Source organism: Chiloscyllium plagiosum, unplaced genomic scaffold (assembly GCF_037043375.1).
Source record: "Chiloscyllium plagiosum isolate Xiang-an unplaced genomic scaffold, Cpla_swu_hap1 HiC_scaffold_4, whole genome shotgun sequence".
NCBI lineage: Eukaryota > Metazoa > Chordata > Chondrichthyes > Orectolobiformes > Hemiscylliidae > Chiloscyllium > Chiloscyllium plagiosum.
Window position 1 is genome coordinate 97,968,951 of NW_028270142.1, and position 26,341 is coordinate 97,995,291.

General features: G+C 42.0%; 1 protein-coding gene across 3 annotated transcripts in view; it reads left to right on the forward strand.

The window, feature by feature from the left end:
* Positions 1-26,341, forward strand: part of lrrcc1 (leucine rich repeat and coiled-coil centrosomal protein 1) — a 200,518-nt gene that overhangs the window by 160,089 nt on the left and 14,088 nt on the right. For all 3 annotated transcript variants that reach the window (XM_043688159.2, XM_087986500.1, XM_043688160.2), the window contains 4 exons: positions 189-352; positions 6,261-6,469; positions 13,426-13,563; positions 20,454-20,589. In XM_043688159.2, coding sequence (XP_043544094.2) covers positions 189-352; positions 6,261-6,469; positions 13,426-13,563; positions 20,454-20,589 — 647 coding nt within the window. The remainder of the gene's footprint in view (positions 1-188; positions 353-6,260; positions 6,470-13,425; positions 13,564-20,453; positions 20,590-26,341) is intronic.

Genomic DNA, 26,341 nt, shown 5'->3' on the forward strand with positions numbered 1-26,341 from the left:
TATAGTGGTTGGTTGTCCAAACTAGCTGTGTTGCTATGTTAAATTCATATTTAGTGGAGAGATTATACATGTCTTGCTCAATAAATATATTTCAAAATGAAAGTGCAATTAAATATATAAATAAAGATAGTAAATGCAGTTTATATTTTTGGCTAAGATCTGTCCATGTATTCCTTTTTATTTGACAGGCAGTTCTTTGGCTCAAGACAGAGGAAGGCTCCAGGCAAGGATTGAAATGTTAACATCAGAGATGGAGTCTCTAAAAAAACAAAATGAACAGGACATGAATACTTTGAAAATAAAAACAAAGATCGTGGATGATCAAACAGAAACTATTAGAAAACTTAAAGAAGTAAGTCCCTCATTCTAAAACTTAGAAAAACAGTTGTTGCAAAGTTCTGCTCTGAACACCTGGTTTTTGGCACTATAATTGCCATTTTGTCTAAAATGTCATCCACAGTGTATGTTTATACTTCAACAATCCATACCTTTATAGCCAAGGTGTTAGTACGCTCAAGGAATAGCACAGATGCATGACTATGTACAGAATGAAAAGCTCATGCAAACTAAATTAGAAACCCCGTGAACTTGAACAAACTATATAGAGAGTGTGTTGCCACAGCAGGATATCTTGTTTGTCCAAAGCGTTCAAGAAGCAATTCAGATACTGGGACCTAAGTGCAGGAATGGTCAGTGTTTATGAGGACGGCAGGGAGCCTCAGCATCCCACTCACCAAAACTGCTGCACCACACTGACTTTAGGGACCCCAGGGAAACTAAGTGCCTAATTGACAGCAAGCACCCTAATGTGAGAGTTATTGTCCCCCAAAGTGGCATGTCCTAATGCTGCTTGATCAGGCAGGTACTTACAAGCTGGGAACCCTGTTGTCTCCCTGCTTCTCTCCATTAAGTTGCGGGGAGATTTTTCAGGTAGCCATTGACAATTGTAACTATGACAATTGTAGCCATTGAGTGGGCAATTAATGCCTAGTTGAGGGCCTCATTCCATCACCATCCTAGTAATTCAGCCAGGAGCAGATAGGGAACTCAACATGCAGTTACATTAACAAAGTTACAGTGATACTACTGATAACAAAAAGCTGCCAATTGTCCAATAACTGTGGAGAAAGTGGAGCAATGAGATGTCCCCTATGAAGCCAGGACCCCAGAAGTGTGGCTCTGCTGATAATTACACTCTTTGTTTCCTTGTGGCTATGGTTTTGGTGACAAACATCATCCCACCTCCCATTGTCCTCATTAAATTCCACCCAGTGTGTTAGATGCCTTCAGTTCCCTAATAATGCCCTTGCTGAAATCTACTACTTGCTGTACAACATTGACATCACAGCTGGTAAAGGATAGTATTGCCAGTGGTTGTGACAGTGATTGCGACTGTGAACTTCTGTGCATGTGATTTCTTCCAGGCTGGAAGAATATTTGTCCACTGTTCCATACTTCAAGGGAATACATATTATTCTGTTTTGCAAGACAGAAGCAGACATCGCCATAATGTGACTTCATAAATGTCTGAGGCTTCTCCATCACGGAAGATTTTTGACTGTAAGCACATTGCTGTACCAGTGTCAATTCTGAGATGTTCCACAACTGAAAGGGTTCTGCTTCTTCAGCACCATTTAGTTAAGTGATCAAACACAAGGTGCTGTCTAGGTCAATGCTGGCTCCTGCATTCTTCAGACATGAGAGAGGGTAGCAAATGGACAATCCAAATGTTTTGATTTGTTTGTGTCTCCATTATGCAGCTCATATGTCCAGATACACATGATACAGAAACACAACTCATGTACAGACGCTTCTGTTAAACCTCCTCTCATTTTCATATACACTTGGGTAGGATGCATACAATTAAAGTCAAGTTGCCACAACCAATCAACCACATGTACTATATGTGTTAATAGCCTAGATTTGAAAGTAAAGGCACAATTCCAAAATTTTCAAATAGCACAAAACTTTGAAGTATCCTGTATTGTGTGAACTGTCAGGAGGATAATAATAGATGAGGATCGTGATAGACTTCAAGAGGGCATTTAAGGCTGGTTGAATGACAGTTTGAGACAGGTGAAATTTAACTTAGAGCATTCTTCTCAAAAGAAAAACAAGAACCAATATAAAATAATGGTTTCAGTAACAAGAAAACCTCAGGGCATGGTGCGAAATGCTTAAATCTATTCAATAGATTATTCCAAGCTTACAGGATCCATTCAGAGATACTTAGCTATAACATGTCCTGCCTCTTGAATGGATTTCAGATTGGAAAACTATTCATAATTAATTTCACTTGCTCCTAAGCCCCTTGGAATATCTCACCAAAGATAAATCATAGAATCTTTAATCTCCACGCGTAGTTTGTTGGAAATGAGTTCCCTGAGTAGCAGGCAACAGCCTGCCCAGCTGGAACTCATCAGCTGAGCCCTGTCCTCTTCCATGATTATGTTCATGCCTGGATGTCATAGAGAGGGAGCTTTTAGTGTCCATTAGTCCTCTTGATGCCTTTCGAGAGAGGTGGGAACTACAGGAGTACAGTGCTTTATTTGCCCCTCCAACTCCATTATAATTTACTCCCTTCCCACTATCCCTCCATCACTTTGATGTTTGACATTGGCCACAATGGGTTTTGCACATACATTTCTAATTGGCTACACAAGTGGGTTGCATGTAAGAGCACTCCTGGATATGAGAATAGGGAAAAAAAAAATTTAAAAAGCAGACCCAGCCACCTTGACTCTTTTATCCACTACCAAGTTGTCTATGCATTTTAAAATTGTGACTCCCTACACCAGCAGTTCACATTTTATTCTTGGCAAATAGATTGACCTTTTTTTTTGGAAGATTGTTTGAGGCACCAAAAGGTTGACTTAGGCACCGTGAGGTACAGATACTTTTGTGGCATTGGAAAAACGTTGATGTGCACCTTTACATCCCATAATCTAACTTGTGACTAGTTGAGGCTGCAGCACAGATTATTAGTCACATTCAGCCAATAAGAGTCACATTAGCCAAATAATCCATACTATGTCGATCAAGCAGTCTCCTAATTAGGTCAGTATTTTGCATTCAATACTCTGAACTTTAATTTTTGTTCATAATCTCTTCTAAGAAACTTTATCAAACTCTGGCTCAATGAAGAGTACAGGAAGGTATCAGGAGCAGCATCAAACACATCTAAAAAAATTAGCAGCCAGTCTGATGAAGCTGCAACACAGGGCTACTAGCATCCGCAACAGCAGAGACAGTACGTAACATATAGAACTGAGCTGTTTACAACCAATGGATCAGATCCTTGTGGCACTCCACTGGTCACAGGCCTCAAATCTGAAAACAGCCCTCCACCACCACCCTCTGTCTTTTATCTTCGAGCCAGTTCTGTATCCAAGTTGCTAGTTCTCTCCGTATTCCATGAGATCTAATCTTGCTATCCAATCTCCCAATGTACATGGTAAGTAGTCCCATCTTTGGGAGCAGCTAATTTTGTAGATGATGCCTGCTTCCAGCACAAATAACCAGGTATATCCAACCATGAATTGTGGTGGACAATTAAAGCACTAACAGAGGAGGAGGCTCCACAAATATTCCTCAATGCTGAGCAAGTCCAGCTCTTAAGTGGCAAAGACAAGGTTGAAGTATTTGCAACAATATTCAACCAGAAATGCCAAGTGAATGATTTCATCTCAGCTTCCTCCTCAGGGCAGTATTATTCATGCCAGTCTGCGGCCAATTCAGTTCACTCCATCCAATATCGAGATCTCAAGGTATTGTATACAGGAAGGCTATAAGTTCTAACAACATCTCAGCAATAGTATTGAAGACTGTTGCTCTATTACGAGCTGCCCCCCACCAGCCAAGCTGCAGTATAGATACAGCACTGGCATCTACCAGCAGTACAGAAAATCGTTCAGGTATGGCCTGTGCAGAGAAACCAGGACAAATCCAATTGACCAATTACCGCTTTTGTCAGCTTGGACAAATCCAACACCACCAATTAACAATCCCCATCCACTTCTCAGTAAAAAGCAAAATGATAGAAGATGCCATTGACATCTCAGTAATATCCAACTCCATGGTCATCCAGCATCTGAGCCCAATTCTATTCCAACTCCCTGTCCAGTTGAAATAATTGGAGATAAATGGGCCTGTACAAACCAAAATGCGCCTGCCAGCCACCTGACTTGCTATTGAAAATCAAGCCCTGAGGCTTAATATAAAACTGACCATGATAGAGAGAGCATAACAGGCAAACTGTCCCCGACCTATTCTTAGACTCTGTTGTCACAAAGTACTGTGAAGGCGAGTTTCTGCTTTGGGTACTATCAGTAATCTGACTGTAAGTTGCTATAGTTTTACAAAGCTAAGTTATGGTTCAAGCTTCCACTCAATCCAACACATTTGGGACTCACTTGAAATCCCGCAAAGTAGCACAATTTGTTAAAATTACATAGTCATAGAGATGTGCAGCACTTAAACAGACTCTTTGGTCCAACTCGTCCATGCCGACCAGGTATCCCAACCCAATCTAGTCCCACCTGCCAGCACACGGCCCATATCCCTCCAAACCCTTCCTATTCATATGCCCATCCAGATGCCTTTTAAATGTTGCAATTGTACTAGTCTCCACCACCTCATCTAGCAGCTCATCTCCATACTCATACCACCCTCTGCGTGAAAAGGTTTCCCCTTAAGTCACTTTTTTAACTTTTCCCTCTCACCCTAAACCTATGCCTAGTTCTGGACTCCCCCACCCCAGGGAAGAGACTTTATCTATTTATCCTATCCTTCCCCCTCATGATTTTATAAACCTCTATAAGGTCACCCCTTGACCTCCGATGCTGCAGGGAAAACAGCCCCAGTCTATTCAATCTCTCCCTATACTCAAATCCTCCAACCCTATCAACATTCTTGTAAATCTTTTCTGAACCTTTTCAACTTTCACAACATCATCCTGATAGGAAGGAGACCAGAATTGCATGCAATATTCCAAAAGTGGCCTAATCAGTGTCCTGTACAGCTGCAACATGACCTCCCAATTCCTGTACTCAATACTCTGATCAATAAAGGAAAGCATACCAAGCTCCTTCTTCACTATCCTATCTACCTGCGACTCCACTTTCAAGGAGCTATGAACCTGCACTCCAAGGTCTCTTTGTTCAGCAACACTCTCTAAGACCTTACCATTCAGCCCTTCCTGATGAAGGGCTTTTGCCCGGAACATTGATTTTCCTGCTCCTCGGATGCTGCCTGACCTGCTATGCTTTTCCAACACCATTCTAATCTTGACTCTGATATCTAGCATCTGCAGTACTCACGTTTGCCTTACCATTAAGTGTATAAGTCCTGCTAAGATTTGCTTTCCCAAAATGCAGCACCTTGCATTTATCTAAATTAAACTCCATCTGCCACTTCTCAGCCCATTGGCCCATCTGGTCAAGATCCTGTTGTAATCTGAGGTAATCTTCCTCGCTGTCCACTACACCTCTAATTTTGGTATCATCTGCAAACTTACTAACTGTACCTTTTATGCTCACATCAAAATCGTTTATATAAATGACGAAATGTAGTGGACCCAGCACCGATCCTTGTGGCACTCCACTCTGAAAAACCTCCATTCTGAAAAACAACCCTCCACCACCACCCTCTGTCTTGTACCTTTGAGCCAGTTGTGTATCCAAATTGCTAGTTCTCCCCTTATTCCATGAGATCTAACCTTGCTATTCAGTCTCCCATTGTACATGGTAAGTAGTCCCATCTTGGGGAGCAGCTAATTTTGTGGATGGTGCCTGCTTCCAACACATATAACTTTCAATTTGATTCACACAACTGGCACTGAATTTCTTCAATCCTTTGGGCTGTTTTGGGTGATAGTTGAGCTAATTTCCTTAGAAAGATTATTTCAGTCTCCCCAGTATTCAACCTCAGAAATGCTGCACTTTTGCACCTTATATATTAAAGCATCAATTTGCAAGTTTATACTGCTCCACAGTAATGATACGTATCATGTCTTGATCAACATAACAACTTTAAATGGAAACATTATAGTTCCAGTAAATTTAGTGACAAAAAAATTTTTTAAATCCATCAAATATATCTTAGATTTGAAAAGGTTTTGGTGCAGTATTCGTTTGAGTTTAATTCTTTAATGTGTAGCATATCTGAGCATAGTAGGGCCTATAAAGCAGTTACAGTTGTTACATGTTCTCTCTGCTGAGCAGGGACCAAAGCCCAAATCAAAAGTATATTTGCCTTTACAGGGTTTACAAGAGAGAGATGAACAGATTAGAAAAATACGTGAGGAAAATCTGCAGGATAAAAGATCCTTCAATGAGCAATTGCAGGATGAAGCTGCCGTATCTCAAGATCTCAGAGAAAAAGTGGAGAGACTTACAGAACGCAAAAGAGAACTAAAGCAGCAACTTGAAGAAAAGGACATTGAGTTGGAGAATACAAAAATGGCCTTTAGGTAAATGTTAAATATTGGATAAGTCCAACAAAAGTGTATTCTCAGTTGTATAGTGTTGCAATACTGTATTTTAGTTTCCAATATTTATTGGAATATTGTGGCCAATGATATTGGGCCAATTGCTTTCAATTTTAAATTTTCTCAAAGAAAGTATTATTTTTAATTGTACAATTTAGTTTATATTACCATACTTGCACCTGTCTTCTAACTAGTCACCTTTGATTCATGATAACATATTTTTGCGGTATCTTCATGCTGAAGATGGAGAAAGCTTCATTTACTAAAGTACTTCTATCCATTCATTCATTTTCTCTTCTCCCATTGGTTTTGTGTGATCTGTCAGAGCAATTTTAACTGATTCTAATTTAGGGCACCATCTGACCAAGGTGAACTGCAAACAGCTATTTGTAGGAAAATCCACATCAGAGGAGTGAGAGTCATTCAAAAATAGTAGCATGCCGGGCCAATATGCCCACATAAAAATAACAGGGATAGGGCAACAAGTCCACAGAATCCTAAATATTGAGGAATGTAGAAGAGTGGATATGGTAAAACTGAGAAATTTCTGATAGATACAAAGGATTAAAAATAGCAGAAGCCCTGTAAGGTGTGGAAAGGTAGGGGGTTACTTAAGAAATGAATAGAGCAAAGAGGGGTCATGAATAAACGCTGCTGGGTGACATAAAGGAAACTATGAAGGGATTTTATAAGGATTTTAAGAGTTAGAGGAAAACCAGGGCAAGAGTATGAGCTGATTTTGGAAAGGCTTAACAAGGGAAGAGTGGGCACTGGGCACCAGTGTGGCAAATTGTATGAGCCAGAAGAACGCAGATAAGGTTTTAAATTAGTACTTTGCATTATATTCACTATAGAGAAGGCCAGTGTTGATATAGAGATCAGGGAGGGGTACTGTGATAAATTTGAACAAATTAGCACTGAGAGGGAGGAGGAATTAACAATTTTAACGGGATTAAAACTGGATAAATCCTGAAGACGTATCCCCAGCGCCTGTTGACAGCAGGAAGGAGATTGCAATTGCTCTGAAATTTAATTTTCAAATTTGCTATGGTCACAAGAGGGTTCCAGTGGACTAGAAGATGACAAATGTGGTACCATTATTCAGTAAGGGTGGTAGAGATAAACCAGGAAATTATAGACTAGTGAGTCTAACATCAGTAGCAGCTTTTGGGGGAAAGTTTGGAGGGTCAAAAGTAATCTGCATTTGGAGAAGCAAGGATTAATAAAGAATACTCAGTTTGGCTTTGTCAGGACAAAATCATTTCTGACAGGTTTGACTGAGTCTTTTCAAGGAGATGGCTCGGTGATGAGGATAGTGTAGTTGATGTAATCTACATGACGGGGAGAAAGTGAAGACTGCAGATGCTGGAGATCAGAGCTGAAAATGTGTTGCTGGAAAAGCGCAGCAGGTCAGGCAGCATCCAAGGAACAGGAGAATCGATGTTTCGGGCATAAGCCCTTCTTCAAAGTAGCACTTGCTTAGTACTTTGCTCATTGATACTCAGTATGCATTCTGTTAGACCCAGCCAGCTCCTGATATCATTACAGCCTTGGTTCAAGCATGGACAAAAGAGCTGAATGCCAGGGATGAAGTGAGAGTGACTGCCTTTGAAAGTCAAACTGCTTTCGACCAAAATGGCATCAAATCCAAGCAAAACAAGGGGAATCTATTGAAACATTCTCTGCTGATTGGTTTCATACCTAGCACAAAGGTTGTCGTTGTTGTTGTTGTTGTTGGAGGTCAGTCCTCATAGCTCCAGACCATCTGTACAGGAGTTTGTCTGGGTAGTTCCTAGGCCGAACCATCTTAAGCTGCTTCAATATTGATCTTCCTTCCAGTATATTGTCAGACGTATGGATTTTTTTGATGATTGCACATTTGTTACTCCTCAGATACTGAGGCCTGTCTAGACAATATCAAGATTTGGGCTAATAAGTATCAAATCGCTTTCCTGCTACACAAGTACTAGCCAATGACCATCTCCAGCAAAAAATAATCAAATCATATATTTTTTTAATAAAATCCCCACAGTTTGGATATAGGCCATTTGGCCCACCAAATCCACACCAACCCTTCAAAGAGCATCCCACCCAGACCCATCCCCCTAGCCTATCCCCATAATCTTGCATTTCCCATGGCTAATGCACCTACCTACACATCTCTGAGCACTATAGATAATTCACCTATAGCCAGTTCACCTAATCTGCACATCTTTGGACTTCAGGAAGAAACTGGAGCACCTGGCGAAAACCCCACACACGGGGAAAACGTGTAAACTCCACATACACCTGAGGCTGGAATTGAACTTGGGTCTGTGGCACTGTGAGGCAGCAGTGCTAAGCACTGAGCCACCAAGCCGCCCCACTGAGCCACCGTGTCGATCACTGAATGCCCCATTATCAACATCCTGGGGGGTTACCATTAACCAGAAACTAAACTGAACTAGACATATAAATATGACTTTAAGAGCAGTTTAGAAGCTAGGAATCCTGCAGTGAGTAACTCACCTTATGATTCTCCAAAGCTTGTCCATCATCTACAAGGTACAGGTCAGGAATGTGATGGAATACTCCTCATTTGCCTGGACAATTGCAGCTCCAACAACTGTCAGGAAGTTTGATAACATCCAGGACAAAGCTTACTTGATTAGCACTACATCCACAACTTCGCTCCACTGAACACTACTGAAACATAATAGTATCACTGTGTACCATCCACAAGATGCATCAAGAAATCCATCAAAGCTGCTTAGCATCTCCCATACCCATGACTAGGATCATTTAGAAGGATAAGGGCAGCAGATAGTTGGGGACTCCACCACCTGCAAGTTTCCCTCCAAACTACTCACCACTGAAGCTTGGAAACATTATCATCATTCCTTCAGTGTTGCTTGTTTAAAAGCCTGGAACTCTCAGTCTAACAGTGCAGTATGTATATCAACACCAAGTAGATCTCAGAGTTGGCAAAGAAAGCTCAACACTTCCGAACTTTTTTTTATTGAGACAACTGTTGAACCTTTTCACTGTATTTTACTGTATTATTCACTGTAAAATGCAAGTGACAATAGATAAAACATTTATTCAGAATGTGTTTCTGTACTATCACTGTTGTAGATTGAGGTGATTTTGTATCTTTTAGTTCCATTTGTATCGTTATTTAGTGTGAAATAGCAAACTTCTGGATCTTGGTTCATTCTTCACTCACTTCTCCAAAACTGTCTCCATCATGAATAATCTCATATCCAACTGTTTTTCTCCCCATATGTACAAGTTTATCTCCTGTCACTGCTTGATATTAATTAAATTGCATTATCTACCTGTTCCCAAATTCCTTCTTTGAAACCACTGACCCTGCCCTTTAAGTACAATATACAACACCATTGATGCCCATGAATTCCTTTCTATCTGTAGCTGCTCAACTCACATGTTCACACATAGCCGTTCCCCCATGACCCTTCTCTTGGCCAGTCACGTGTCTTATATCAGTTACATTGCAGATGTGGTCATCCTTCATGCCTATGTAACGTAGACTAATGACCCCTATCTCAATCATTACATTGGTATAGGTGAGCGCTCCACAACAGGTCAAAGCAGTGAATTTTTACCTCCTATGCAATGAGGCTCGCCTTCAACTTTCTTCCACTGCTTGAAACAGCACATCATTCTGCTCATTGATTCTTTACACTACCAGCTTCTTGTCCTTCATTTTCTCACATGATTATTCTAACTTCATTCCTTCTCCCACCAAACCCATGAAGATAAAGTTTATATTCACTATGAATTTCTCTTGATTGTTTTGTCTTTCTACTTTGATTCCTGGACACCCCTGGTTTACATTCCTCTTTTCATCATCAGATCGGTTATGTGTCTGATTCTCACAGTTAGGTTGCCAACATTTAGACTTTTTGTTTTGAGTTTGGTCACCTTTTCACCTCTGTTTTGACCAGCTTCTTTCGCTATCCTTGTTGAATGGTGACCCTTGCCCTTTCCTCATGGGTTCAGCACAAGAACCTGCAGGGTAATTCTTAACATGAATGCCAATGACATAATTTAACAGGGCTTGGGACCAGCACTGACCTGCCTTCACCAGAGCTGAATTTGTTGTGTTGATTTATCAAGCTGTTTGTGAAATGCATTTTATTTATATATGCTGTCATTGTATTGCCAGTTAGATGCAAATTGTTAAAATGATGAAATTCTTAACTCCAAAGAACTCTGAGATAATTTTTTTCAGCTCAACTGCTCTGAGTTCTTGAATGTGATTAGACAAAATACCCTAACATCCTCTGTGGACTGAGTTGCACTGTGTTACATTATGATAGAACTATATGATAGGTGATAGTGAGGCCAGGAATAGGAGGATAGAGCAGATGAATGCATGGCTGAGGAGCTGGTGTATGGGAGAAGGATTCACATTTTTGGACCATTGGGATCTCTTTTGGGGTAGAAATGACCTGTACAAGAAGAACAGATTGCACCTAAATTGGAAGGGGACTAATATACTGGCAGGGAAATTTGCTAGAACTGCTTGGGAGGATTTAAACTAGTAAGGTGGGGGGGGGGGGGGGGGGGGTGGGACCCAGGGAGATAGTGAGGAAAGAGATCAATCTGAGATGGGTACAGGTAGATAGGATAGTGAAGAAGGCGTTTGGCATGCTTTCCTTTGTTGGTCAGAGTATTGAGTACAGAAGTTGGGAGGTCATGTTGTGGCTGTACAGGACATTCGTTAGGCCACTGTTGGAATATTGCATGCAATTCTGGTCTCCTTCCTATTGGAAAGATGTTGTGAAACTTGAAAGGGTTCAGGAATGATTTACAAGGATGTTGCCAGGGTTGGAGGATCTGAGCTACAGGGAGAGGCTGAACAGGCTGGGGCTGTTTTCCCTGGAGCGTCAGAGGCTGAGGGGTGACCTTATAGAGGTTTACAAAATTATGAGGGGCATGGATAGGATAAATAGGCAAGGTCTTTTGCCTGGGGTCGGGGAGTCCAGAACTAGAGGGCATAGGTTTAGGGTGAGAGGGGAAAGATATAAAAGAGACCTAAGGGGCAACGCTTTCATGCAGAGGGTGGTACATGTATGGAATGAGCTGCCAGAGGATGTGGTGGAGCCTGGTACAACTCCAACATTTAAGAGGCATTTGTATGGGTGTATGAATAGGAAGGGTTTGGAGGGATATGGGCTAGGTGCTGGCAGGTGGGATATCTGGTCGGCATGGACGGATTGGACCGAAGGGTTTGTTTCCATGCTGTACATCTCTGTGACTCTGACTGTGAGCAAACAAGTGAAAGCAGGCAGAATCTCTGCTTGCATGAATAAAAGCCAATATTTGGATATTTTTTAAATGGGCAATTGAAACATTATGTCAATTTTCTTATTACATTTAATTTAAACATTAAACGGTTTTATTACTGTTTCACACTTCTGTTTTGTGGAGAATAAATATTAGTGGCTGTAGAGTGTAAATCCTAGTGTGTGTTCAACACCAGTAATTCACAGGTGACTGAGATAGGGTAGTGGGATACAGAATTTAATTAAATTAAGCACATTGCAGTAGTCGGATAATTGCTAATTGTCAATTTTTATACTTCTGCTGACGACAGCTTTTTGAAATGCACTGGATCAAAGGTGACGTGGTCTGAACTGTAAGACATTTGTTTAGAAATCCTGTATTCCAAGGTTACTTCTGTGCTATAACCATAAAATGGTTATAGCACAGAAAGAAGATTTTCAGTCTGTCATATTCCTCCCTGCTTTAGGCAAAGAAACTATGTTTGTCTCAACCTCCACCCTTGCCTTGTACTTCTGCAAGTTTTTCTCTTCAATTCCTTTTTGAAAGCCCCAGGTATATTTGCCTCCACCACACACTCAGGTAATACATATTAGATATTAATCAATCCCTGCATGAAAAATATTTCTCCTTATGTCTCTATTGTTTGTTTTGATAAACACCTTCAATTAGTATCCATTAGTTCTCTACCTTTACAAATGGGAACAGGTTTACTCTTTCTCTTTAAATCCCTCATAATTGTGAACACTACTAAATCTGGTCTCAACCATCTCTTCACAAAAGAGAAGAACTCAACTTTTTCAATATATGTCTCCTTAGCTTTGATTCCTTAACGAACAAGCTTGAGAAAAGCAGTGGCCCTTAAATCGATCTATACATCCTCTCATCAATTCCAAATAAACTGTTCACTGCTCTGTTTCCTAAAGAAGGGTTACACCTGAAATGTTGGCTTCTCCACCTCCTGATGCTGCCTGCTTGCTGTGTTCTTCCAGCCTCCTGCTTGTTTCCTGTCAGTCAGCCTACTTCATATCCATGTCCCTCTTTTGAACCATGGATTTCATCTTTGCTGACAAGTCTAACAAGGCTTTTTCTTTCAAGCTCCTTTTGGAATTCCACATACACCACATCAACTGCATTACCCTCATTAATCATCGTTTAAAAAAAACTCAAATCAAATTGGTTAAAAATGCTTTGTCTTTTTAAAAGCTCCATACATTTCTTATGTTCATTTGTATAACCTCTAGCAAGTCTACAATCCTTCAACACCACCACGATATCTAAGCAGGATTTTAAGAGTATAGCCATCCCTCTGCAATCACTACTCTTACCTTCTTCGGGATCCTCAAATTCATCAAATCAAGTCATGATGACTTTACCAACTGTCACTATGTCAAAATCCTGGAACTGCTTTCCTAACAGAACTGTGGGTGTACCGACACCAAAAAGACTTTAGTGGTTCAACAAGGCTCTCATTGTTCTAAGGTTAGCTAGGGATAAACAATAAATGATGACCCAGCTGACAAAGTCCACATCACCTGAAGGAATAAAAAATAAAACAGCCAGCTAAGTCTGAAAAAATCTTTTATTGATTACTAACAGCTGTGTATTAGAACTGATTATTTTATCTCCATGATGTTTTGATGTTACAGTGCTGCTAGTGAGAAGTGGCAAAACAAAGCTGAAGTACTGACAAAGCTAGAAACACAGGTCAAACAGATGAAAGAAACCTTTGATGCCAAAGAAAGAAAACTTGTTGAGGAGAGAGACAAAGCCTTAAAAGCTAAGAAGTAAGTTTTGTAACTGTAAGAAATTCCATAATTTAACTTATTGTATTTACTATAGAAATGCTATTTATTGTACAAAAGATTTAGAGTAGTTTTTGTCAGCGCAGACTTGATGGGCTGAAAGATCTCTTCTGTACAGTATGATTCTATGAAAAGGAGTTGCAAATAGTTGATTAACAGTCTTTTAACTGTTTCATTTGTGAATTCCTATAACCCTGCTTGTGTGACCCAAATGTTTCCATGTCATCTGCCACTCTTTCTATAACCACATAGCCCCTAGCGACCACCACCCACCTCCCCAACCCTCCTGCTCATCACTTCCACCTGCTACTCCCTGTCACTCACTTGTGAGTAAGAGGTTGGGAGAGGGGTAGGGTGAGGAAGGGCATGATTAAAAGAGAGGATCAGGGAGAAGTAGAAGTAGGAGAGCAGAAAGTCAACAAATGGCAATTTGCTATTTAAACTGAGCACATTCAGTGATTACAGTAAAATAAAAAAGAAGACAGCACTATTGAGGGAACATTTCTAACTTACCAACCATACTATTCGTGACAATGTTATAGATGATGATCTCTTTAAGAATGAGCCAAGACATGCTGTAGGTATAATTGGGGGGACCTAATAGGTATTGAAGTAAACATATCAGTCAGGAAAAAGGGGTTCTTGTGACACAGTGGTACTATCGCCATCTCTGAGCAAGGAGGCCTGGGTTCAGGTTTCACCTGCTCCAGAGGTGTGTAATGCCATTGATTTGAAAATACCTCCCCAAATTTCTCTGAACATCAGTACCTGTAGCTTCATGATACGAAAAATGAGCCAGGAGTCCCAGGTTCAAATTCTACCTGCTCCAGAGGTATGTCATATCATCACTGAACAGGTCGATTGTAAGACACTTAAAAAAAAAAAGCTAATTTTCCCCAGTAAGGGAGCTATTTAGGAAGGAGAAAGTGCAGATTGGAGTTAGCATTGACCTATGTAATTCAAATAAACAACTGTAGAAGACAATGTTATAATCCCTACTGGTGTTATTGCAAGGCAAATTCCAGATTGAAAACTGGCTTAATGAGTTTCTTTTTATTTAATGAGTTAGACTTTCCCTCAAAAACAAGTGCACAATACTGCAGATCTGGTTTTAACAATAAAATAACAAGATTATTACGCAAAAGGAAATAATATAAAATAAACTAAACCAAACTATTTACGTGTAATAGAATTTGTAAGTTTTCCAAGTTTGCAGCAGTTTGCAATGCTGAGTGGAAGGATGAACTGTGGAGAATGCAGAGATGCTTCAGTGTGATTTGAGCGAGTGGGCAAAAGCATGGCAAGTGAAGAAAATATGGATAAATGTGAGATCATCCATCTTGGTAGCAAAAGAGCAGATTATTATCCAGTTGGGAAAATGGAAATTGCAGTGAGAATTGGCTGGCCTTGTACACCACTTCCTGAAAGTAAGTATGCAGGTACAGAGGGAGTGAAGAAGGTAAATGGCATGTTGGCCTTCATAGTAAAAGGATTCGAGTTAAGGAACAGGAATGTCTTGTTGCAATTGTGCAGAGCCTTGCTGAAGCCACACCTGGAGTACTATGTGTAGTTTTGTCTCCTTACCTGAGGAAGGATGTTTTGGCTATGAAGGGAGTGCAGCAAAGATTTACCAGACTGCTTACTGGGATGGCAGGACTGACATATGAAGAGAGACTGGATCTATTTGGACTGTATTCAATAGCGTTTAGAAGAATGAGACTCTCAATAGAAACGTATAAAATTCTAACACGATGACACAGTATATGATGACTGAGAAACCCAAAAGAGGTGACTCAGTTTAAGAATACAGGGTAAGCCATTTAGGACTGAAATGAGGAAATGTTTTTCACTCAGAGGTGAACCTGTAGAATTCTCTGCCATAAAAAGTTGTTAAGGCCAAAACATTGAATGTTTTCAGGAAAGAGTTTTATGTATTTTTTGTGGCTTAAAGGGATTAAAGGGATTGTAGTGAAACAGCAACGGGATACTGAATTGAATGATCAGCTATGATCATATTGAACGGTGGACTAGTCTCAAAGGACAAAATAGCTTGCTCCCTCTTATTTTCTGTGTTTCAATGAAAGAATTCAAAACACATAGTAAAAATACTTTGCTATCACTACAACCTCATAGTACTTAGAGCAGGGAACTGTCTCTGTATTCTATCACGTATTTAGGTTTCACTTAACTATTGCTTTCAATTCCAGATTTTGAGAGTGTGCTAGCCTTTTCCTTAGATATTCACACAGCTCAGCTCAGAAAGTCTCAGCTTTGAATAGCCCTTTCAGGGTTCCAACCAAACATCTCTAGCCTGGAAATTCCAAATCAAACTCTTACACTGGGGTAACCTATTTCTGACTTTTCTGCACTGACGTCTTGCTCCAAGAAACCAATCATGCTTCCAATTTCAGCCAAGGGTTATATGTACTGAATCCAAAAGTTTTCCAAGCTGTGGGTCTTCCCTGTCAACAAAAAGGAAAACTATTCCTGATTCTTCTAACTGAAAACAGCTAAATACACTTCAACATTTACTCATAAAACTCTCCAACGCAAACAAATTCCCATTAGGACTCCAAGATCTCTTTCTCATACTGGTTTAAAAAAAAGGGCTCAAGAAATATTAACAAGTTAATCATCAAATCCCCTCATATACATAGACCAAAACTCAGTTCAAAATTCGACCTCTAATATAAATGATGTTAATGGATGTATATAAATCACATGCCTTGCATAACAACAGACTGACTCCTTCCTGCTTTCGTAAAAGAATGACTAGCAGTTAGAAGAATTAGAACTTGCTTTAAATGCTGAACACTGGTACAACTGACAATATTATTGATAAATTTTCAGAAAGTGAGTATGCCTCACAATCCAAATTCACAGTATCAGTTCTGGGGAAGAATATCCAAACTCGGGCATTGGAATAATCTGACAGATTTAATGTTAACCTTGAAATATATAAATTACATTCTTATATATGTTGAAAAGATTTTGTTTAAATCAATATTTTCAAACAATAGCAAAACTAATACTTGTCAAAAGAAAAACTGATTTGAAGTGCAGCATGGTGGCTCAGTGGTTAGCACTGCTGCCTCACAGTGCCAGGGACCTTGGTCGATTCCAGCCTCAGGCAACTGACTATGTGGAGTTTGTACATTCTCCCCGTGTCTGTGTGGGTTTTCTCTGGATACTCTGGTTTCCTCCCATTGTCCAAAGACAGGTTAGGTGAATTGGCCATGCTAAAATGCACATAGTGTTCAGGGATGTAGAGTAATAGGGTAGGCCGGTGGGTTACTTTTGGAGCGTCGGTGTGGATTTGTTGGGCCAAATGGCCTGTTTCCACACTAAAGAGATTCTATGAAATGTTTTAACAAAGCAGTGGTGTAATGTGGGGAAATGTATTACATTGCCATCTGCTGGCCATTTGGGAAATTAGCGTGACAATTCTGTCAGATCTATTTTACATCTGGAAAAGGGAATTTAAAACAGAAATGATTACTCAAATCTACGATGAAAAGAGTGACAGCAAGATTTTACAGACAACAGAGCTACACAGAAACAAGGCTTCATCAGATATAAATATTAATGTTCAGTATTTAAGATTGTTTAAAATACAACACTTTTTCAATACAACCAGTACTGTAGAGTATCAAAATTTAAATTTTAACAATTTTGTTAACCTATTGTATACTTGACAAATTGAATAAACCCCTCTTAACAATTTACCAAAATATAACATAAATAACACTTCAGAATTCCTCATCTAATTTCCTATTTAAATTTCACTAAATTTAAAAGACAAAAGATCCAAGAAATAGTTGTATATCAGGAAATGGAAGGGAGGGAGGAACTCAAGAAAATTAGTTACCATGAAAAGTACTGAGCAAATTGTTGGAGTCTTGGACCAACAAGTCCCTCGCTCATGATTGATTTCTTCCTAGGATCTTGAAAGAAGGGGCTAGTGAATAGTTGATGCACTGATTTTAAATTTCCAACATTCCCTAAATTCAGAAAATGTTCCTTTTGATTGGAAAATAGCAAATAGAATTCTATTATTCAAAGAGAGGGGAAAAAGAAAAGCAAAAACAGACAAGTTAACATCTGTCATGACAAAGATGTTGAAAGTGATTATGAAAGGAATATAGCTGGATACTTTGAAAAATTAATGGGAATCAGGCAAAGTCAACATGATTTTGTAAACGTGAAATCAATTAATGGTAAAATGTTTAACCAATTTATTGAAGCTCTTTAAGAATGTAGCGTGACCCTCGATGGGCCGAACAGCCTATTTCCTCACTGTATGGATTCTGTGATTCAATGCGGTGTTGATAGAGGGAAACCAGTATATATATTGTACTTAGATTTCCGGAAGTTATTTGATAACGTGTCACATCAAAAGTTATTCTGAAAAATAAAAGTTAATGGTGTAGGGAATAACATATTGGCATTGATGGAGGAAAAAACTGAAGAACTGCAGATGCTGGAAGTCATAAACAAAAGTGAAATTTAGCTCAAGCTGAAAGAACAGCATCTAATTTTCAGCTTGGGAAGTCTGCAGTCTTCTGGACTCACTATCGAGTTCAACAATGTTAACACCTAACTAGGAAAGCTAATAAAGTGTGATAATTTTTTCTGAGTGGAAATTATTAAAAAACATAGGGAGGTTAGGCTTTATTTATACATGGCTTTGGTGAATACAGTATTGGTCTCCTTATTTAAAGAAGGATACAAATTTAGGGTGTAGGTTTGCTCGCTGAGCTGTAGGTTTGACATCCAGACGTTTCATTACCTGGCTTGGTAACATTATCAGTGGCGACCTCCAAGGGAAGCGAAGCTGTTGTCTCATGCTTTCTATTTATATCTTTCTCCTGGATGGGATTCCTGGGGTTTATGGTGATGTCATTTCCTGTTTGTTTTCTGAGGGGTTGATAGATGGCATCTAGATCTATGTGTTTGTTTATGGCGTTGTGGATGGAGTGCCATTTTGACTGGGAAAACACATCTATCCTGAGACAGGCTAAGCAAAGACATGCCAGAGAATTCCTAGAGGCCTGGCACTCCAACCACAACGCCATAAACAATCTAGATGCCATCTATCAACCCCTCAGAAAACGAACAGGAAATGACATCACCACAAACCCCAGGAACCCCATCCAGGAGAAAGATATAAATAGAAAGCAGGAGACAACAGCTTCGCTTCACTTGGAGGTCACCATTGATGATGTTACCTAGCCAGGTAATGAAACTTCTGGATATCAAACCTACAGCTCAGCGAGCAAATCTACACCCTAAACCTCAACCTGAGCTACAAACCTTGCAAAAAGGATACAAATGTTTTAGAAGCGGGACAAAGAAGGTTTGTAAGACTAATTCCTGGAGTGGGTGGGTTGCTTAATCAGGAAAGGTTGACGAGTTGGACATGTATTTGCTGAAGTTTAGTAGATTCAGCAGTGACTAGGCTGAAACATGTTAAAGTAGAGAGGGTGGTGCTGGTAAAGCACAGCAGGTCAGGCAGCATCCGAGGAGCTGGAGAGTCGACATTTCAGGCAAAAGCCCTTCATCAGGCATATGTTACATCCTGTCTGATCTTGACATCTTTGTAGAGAATCTAGAATTGGGCAATGTTTTAAAATAATGGCTGCTCATTTAAGGCAGTGATTAGTAAAGGTGTTTTTCTTTTGATTGTTGAGAGTCTTTGGAACTTCCATCCTGAAATGTGTTGAAAACAAAGTACTTGAATATTATGAAGGTAGAAGTACCTGAGAATACAGGAACAGGAGTAGGCCATTCAGCCCCTTGAGTTTGTTCCACCATTCAGTGAGATCATGGGTGATCTGTGGCTTAATTCCATATTACTTAATAATTTTGCTTAACAAAAAATTAACTATTTCATCCTGAATCTACTGCTGTTTGTGGAAGAGAATTCCTATCACCTACCACCCTTTATGTGAAGGAAGTCCTTCTACACTTCTAACCTGATGGTGTGGCCCGAATTCTCAGATTGTACCTCCTAGTCTAGGATCCGCAACTAATGGAAACAGTTTATCTTCATCTACCCTGTTGTTTCCTGTTAATATATTGAAAGCTCAGATCCGATCACCCTTAACCTTCTAAACTCTATAAGCTATCTTTGTAACCCTGAAGTCTAAGTGTGATTCTTCTAAACCTACATTGTGCTCCCTCCAAGCCAGTATATCCTTCCTAAGGTATAGCCCCCAGATCTGCTGAAAGTATTACACTGTGTGGGGTCAAACTAGAATTTTGTATAACTGCAGTATAACTTCTACATCCTTGTCTTCCAGTCCTTTAGACATAAAGGACAACATTCCATTAGCTTTCTTGATTAATTTCTGCACTTGTTGGTGACAATTTAAAGATCTATGCATCTGAAGCCCTAAGTCTGTCTTTGGACATCCACTGTATTTAACTTCATACCATCTAGAACGTGACCTGATCTATCCTTTATTGCTACAAAATGGGCAATCTCACAAATGAAGTGGATCAATTCTTGTTAATCAAGAGGATGAAAGGTTGTCAGGAGTAGCCAGGAAGGTGGAGCAGTCAAATCCTCCATAATGTTATTGAACAGTGGAGCTGGTTTGAGGGCCAACTGGTCGACTCCTGCTCCATTAAAACAACTTTAAACATCTGGATTGTTTTGCTTTACAATAGATTGTATTTTATTAGTAACTTATTCATTACTTTTCACTGTTAAAGTATTGCGTTACTATTGTATATCTTCATGTATTGAATTCTCAAAACTTTTGCTGCCTGTACTTTCAAGAGTTTTGCATTTTTGAGTTTTGATATTGGTAAACAAGCAATTTTTTGACATATTTATTATATCAGAACATTTGTTCACAATCACTCAGGGCTGCAGCAGAAAAAATTCATTCCATGGATAATGCATTCAGACATCAGCTTGAGACCGTACAGGTAGCTCAACAGGCCCAACTTACACAATTGAGCAATGAAAAGCAAAAGGAAATTGAAGCAGCAAAAGAAAAGGTAACACTTTCCCTTCTTTTCCACTGGTAGAATGACTTTATATAAAACTTAATTATATCTCAAAGATGTTCCAAAACGTTTTGCAATCAATGGATTACGGGAATCCTGAATCTAAGTAAAGGAAGAAACAATGGTATGAGGTGCAAACCAGCTATGATCAAATGGGGGAATGTTACAGGGTAGATAGGCAATGACAATCATATATCGAGTGCGTAGAGGAAATGCAAGCAGTTCTGAAAAGAGCCACTGGATTTAAAACATTAATTCTACTTTCTCTCCACAGATGTTGACAGACTTGCTGAGTTTCTCCAGTAATTTCTGTTTTTGTTAATTCCTGTATGGCACATAAACAAGATGGGAAAGGTGGCCATACCGTGGCTATCATTGGGAATTAAGGATTGTATTAGATCCAAGTAAAGGCCATACAATTCGGCAAAAACAAAACCAACCGACCTGAGAATCGGTAGCTGTTTAGATTTCATTAAAGGAGGACAAAGGGTTGATTAACAGAGGGAAAACAGAACCAGAGTAAGCTTACTGGGAACAGAGAAAGATTAATGAACACAATTTAAGGACAAAAGGGTAACTAGGGAGAGAATAGGGCCCCTCAAAGATCAGCGAGGTAAAAACAATGACTGCAGATGCTGGAAACCAGAGTCTAGATTAGAGTGGTGCTGGAAAAGCACAGCCGTTCAGGCAGCATCCGAGGAGCAGTAAGATCGATGTTTTACAGGAATACAGGCAGAAAGCCTGAAGGGTGGAGAGATAAGTGAGAGGAGGGTGGGAGTGGGGAGAAAGTAGCATAGAGTACAATAGGTGAGTGGGGGAGGGGATGAGGGTGATAGGTTAGGGGGGAGGGTGGAGTGGATAGATGGAAAAGAAGACAGGCAGGTGGGACAAGTCATGGGGACATTGCTGAGCTGGACGTTTGGAACTGGGGTGAGGTGGGGGAAGGGGAAATAAGGAAACTGTTGAAGTCCACATTGATGCCCTGAGGTTGAAGTGTTCCGAAGGGGAATGTGAGGCGTTCTTCCTCCAGGCGTCTGGTGGTGAGGGAGTGGTGGTGAAGGAGGCCCAGTACCTCCATGTTCTCAGCAGAGTGGGAGGGGGAGTTGAAATGGTGGGCCACAGGGCGGTGTGGTTGATTGGTGCGGGTGTCCCAGAGTTGTTCCCTAAAGTGCTCTACTAGGAGGCATCCAGTCTCCCCAGTGTAGAGGAGACCGCATTGGGAGCAACGGATACAATAAATGATATTGGTGGATGTGCAGGTAAAACTTTGGATGTGGAAGGCTCATTTTGGACCTTGGATGGAGGTGAGGGAGGAGGTGTGGGCGCAGGTTTTGCAATTCCTGCCGGGGAAGGTGCCAGGATGGGAGGGTGGGTTGCAGGGGTGCGTGGACCTGGCCAGGTAGTCACGGAGGGAACGGTCTTTGCGGAAGGCGGAAAGGAATGGGGAGGGAAATATACCCCTTGTGGTGGGGTCCGTTTGGAGGTGGCGGAAATGTCGGCGGATGATTTGGTTCATGCGAATGTTGGTAGGGTGGAAGGTGAGCACCAGGGGCGTTCTGTCCTTGTCACAATTGGAGGGGTGGGGTCTGAGGGCAGAGGTGCGGGATATGGACGAGATGCGTTGGAGGGTACCTTTAACCACATGGGAAGGGAAATTGCAGTCTCTAAAGAAGGAGGCCATCTGGTGTGGTGGAACTGGTCCTCCTGGGAGCAGATACGGCGGAGGCAGAGGAATTGGGAATACGGGATGGCATTTTTGCAGGAGGTAGGGTGGGAAGAGGTATAATCCAGGTAGCTGTGGGAGTCGGTGGGTTTGTAAAAAATGTCGGTGTCAAGTCGGTCGTCATTAATGGAGATGGAGAGGTCCAAGAAGGGGAGGGAGGTGTCAGAGATGTTCCAGATAAATTTAAGGTCAGGGTGGAATGTGTTGGTGAAGTTGATGAATTGCTCAACCTCCTCACCGGAGCACGAGGTGGTGCCAATGCAGTCATCAATGTAGTGGAGGAAGAGGTGGGGAGTTGTGCCAGTGTGATTACGGAAGATAGACTGTTCTACATAGCCAACAAAGAGACAGGCATAGTTGGGGCCCATACAGGTGCCCATGGCTACCCCTTTGGTCTGGAGGAAGTGGGAAGATTCGAAGGAGAAATTGTTAAGGGTGAGGACCAGTTCGGCCAAACGAATGAGAGTGTCGGTGGAAGGGTACTGTTGGGGACGTTGGGAGAGGAAGAAATGGAGGGCTTGGAGGCCCTGGTCATGGCCGATGGCGGTGTAGAGTGATTGGATGTCCATGGTGAAGATGAGGCGTTGGGGGCCGGGGAAATGGAAGTCTTGGAGGAGGTGGAGGGCGTGGGTGGTGTCTCGAATGTATGTTGGGAGTTCCTGAACTAGGGGGGATAGGACAGTGTCGAGGTAGGTAGAAATGAGTTCAGTGGGGCAGGAGCATGCTGAAACAATGGGTCGGCCAGGGTGGTCAAGCTTGTGTATCTTGGGAAGGCAGTAGAATCGGGCAGTGCGGGATTCTAGGACTGAGGTTGGAAGCTGTGGGTGGGAGATCTCCTGAGGTGATGAGGTTCTGTATGGTCTGGGAGATGATGGTTTGGTGATAGGGGGTGGAGTCATGGTTGAGGGGGTGGTAGGAAGAGGTGTCCTTGAGTTGGCATTTGGCTTCAGCGGTGTAGAGGTCAGTGCGCCAGACTACCACTGCGCCCCCTTTATCTGCTGGCTTGATGGTGAGGTCGGGATTGGAGCAGAGGTATTCGAGGGCTGCGCTTTGTGAGGTTGGAGTGGGGGAGGGGGGTAGACAGGTTGAGGTGGTTAATGTCCCAGCGGCAGTTGGAAATGAAGAGGTCGAGGGCGGGTAATAGGCCAGCAAGGGGTGACCAGGTGGATGCAGTATGTTGGAGATGGGCGAAGGAGTCCTCGGAAGGTGGGCAGGAGTCCTGATTATGAAACTAAGCTCAGAGGCAGCGGAAGAAGTGTTCGACATCATGGCGTTTATTAAATTCATTGATGCATGGGTGGAGGGGGATGAAGGTGAGTCCTTTGCTGAGGACTGATTGTTCATGCTCAGTAAGGGGGGGGGGTCAGGGGGAATGGTGAAAACTTGGCAGGGCTGAGAGCTGGGATCTAGTATGGGTGTGGAGCTGGGAGTGGGGGGCGGAGCTGGTAACTGGAGTGGGTGTGGTGGTGGGGGGAATGGGGGTGGAGTCATGAGCAGGGGTGGTGTTCCCCTCAGAGTTTGGGGGGTGTGTCAGCAGAATGCAGGTGGGGGCGGAAGTGATGGCAAACATGGCAGTGGGGGGGGGGGGTGGAAGTCACTGAGCGTGTGATATCAGCGATGACATGAGGGGCGGAAGTGATGTCACGTGTGGTGCATGAAGAATTGTGAGGGGCGGAAGTGACTTTGGAAGCGGCCATAATGGGGGCGGAAGTGACATCGTCAATCAGCGTGGGGATGGTGGCTACACGAGCTGCATGGCTAATGGAGTCCGAGCAGTTCCAGAGGCCGGGGGAATCTACTGGAACGTTTGAGGAGTGCTGGTTTTGGAGGTGGGTAGATAAAAGTTTGTTGTACTTACAGTTTTTGATGTTTCAGACGGTGTTGAAATACTGTTTGTGGAGAGTGTGAATTCTCCTAAGGATGTAGTACAGAGTGGGTCCTTTGCAATTCTGAGAGAGTGTGGCCCTCAGCTGAGGCAGAGCTGACTGTAGAGAGGTTAGGTGCCGGCGGCGCATTGCTGCGAGCGTGGAACGGAGGACCTTGAAGGAGAACCGTTGCTGGTGTTTTTGAATCTGTAGTCTGTACTGTTTGTCCTGTTCGGTTCCGAACTCTGCTGGTTTAAAGGTGGACCGGAGTCCGTGTGGGATGAGTTGGTTATGGAGGCAGGCACTGAGAAAGCAAATGTGGCTGCGGTAGCAAGTTTGTTTCAGGACATGGTTGAAGAGCTTCAGGGCAGAGGAAATGCCCCCGGCCCCCACCCCCCCCCCCCCACCCCCTCAAAGATCAGCAAGGCGGCCTTTGTGTGAAGCCGCAGAAAATGGGGAAGATACTAAACGAGTAAAGGGAGTCAGGGGGCTGAGTTGAGTATGGTTGCCATTACAAAAGAGAAAGTGCTAGAAAAGCTAAAAGGTCTTAAAATTGATAAATCTCCTGGCCCAGATGGGTTACATCCTAGAGTTCTGAGGGAGATGGCTGAGGAAATAGCGGAGGCGTTGGTTGAGATCTTTCAAAAGTCACTGGAGTCAGGGAAAGTCCCGGATGATTGGAAGATCGCTGTTGTAACCCCCTTGTTCAAGAAAGGATCAAGGCAAAAGATGGAAAATTATAGGCCAATTAGCCTAACCTCGGTTGTTGGTAAAATTCTAGAATCCATCATTAAGGATGAGGTTTCTAAATTCTTGGAAGAGCAGGGTCGGATTAGAACAAGTCAACATGGATTTAGTAAAGGGAGGTCATGCCTGACAAACCTGTTGGAATTCTTTGAAGAGGTGACAAGTAGGTTAGACCGGGGAAACCCAGTGGATGTGGTCTACCTAGACTTCCAAAAGGCCTTTGATAAGGCTGCTGAGCAAGGTGAGGGCCTATGGTGTTCGAGGTGAGCTACTGGTATGGATTGAGGATTGGCTGTCTGACAGAAGGCAGAGAGTTGGGATAAAAGGTTCTTTTTCGGAATGGCAGCCGGTGTGACAAGCGGTGTCCCGCAGGGTTCAGTGTTGGGGCCGCAGCTGTTCACATTATATATTAATGATCTGGATGAAGGGACTGGGGGCATTCTAGCGAAGTTTGCTGATGATACAAAGTTAGGTGGACAGGCAGGTAGTACTGAGGAAGTGGGGAGGCTGCAGAAGAAGGGCTTATGCCCGAAACGTCGATTCTCCTGTTCCTTGGATGCTGCCTGACCTGCTGCGCTTTTCCAGCAACACATTTTCAGCTCAGTGCAGAAGGATCTAGACAGTTTGGAGGAGTGGTCCAGGAAATGGTTGATGGAATTCAATGTGAGCAAATGCGAGGTCTTGCACTTTAGGAAAAAGAATAGAAGCATGGATTACTTTCTAAACGGTGAGAAAATTCATAAAGCCAAAGTACAGAGGGATCTGGGAGTGCTAGTTGAGGATTCTCTAAAGGTAAACATGCAGGTTGAATCCGTGATTAAGAAAGCGAATACAATGTTGTCATTTATCTCAAGGGGGGTTGGAATATAAAAGCACTGTTGTGCTACTGAGACTTTATAAAGCTCTGGTTAGGCCCCATTTGGAGTGGTGTCCAGTTTTGGTCCCCACACCTCAGGAAGGACATACTGGCACTGGAGCGTGTCCAGCGGAGATTCACACGGATGATCCCTGGAATGGTAGGTCTAACATATGAGGAACAGCTGAGGATCCTGGGATTGTATTCATTGGAGTTTCGAAGATTAAGGGGAGATCTAATAGAAACTTACAAGATAATACATGGCTTGGAGAGGGTGGACGCTAGGAAATTGTTTCCGTTAGGTGAGGAGACTAGGACCCGTGGACACAGCCTTAGAATTAGAGGGGGTAAATTCAGAACAGAAATGCGGAGACATTTCTTCAGCCAGAGAGTGGTGGGCCTGTGGAATTCATTGCCACAGAATGCAATAGAGGCTGGGATGCTAAATGTCTTCAAGGCAGAAATTGATAAATTCTTGATGTCACAAGGAATTAAGGGCTACGGGGAGAATGTGGGTAAGTGGAGTTGAAATGCCCATCAGCCATGATTGAA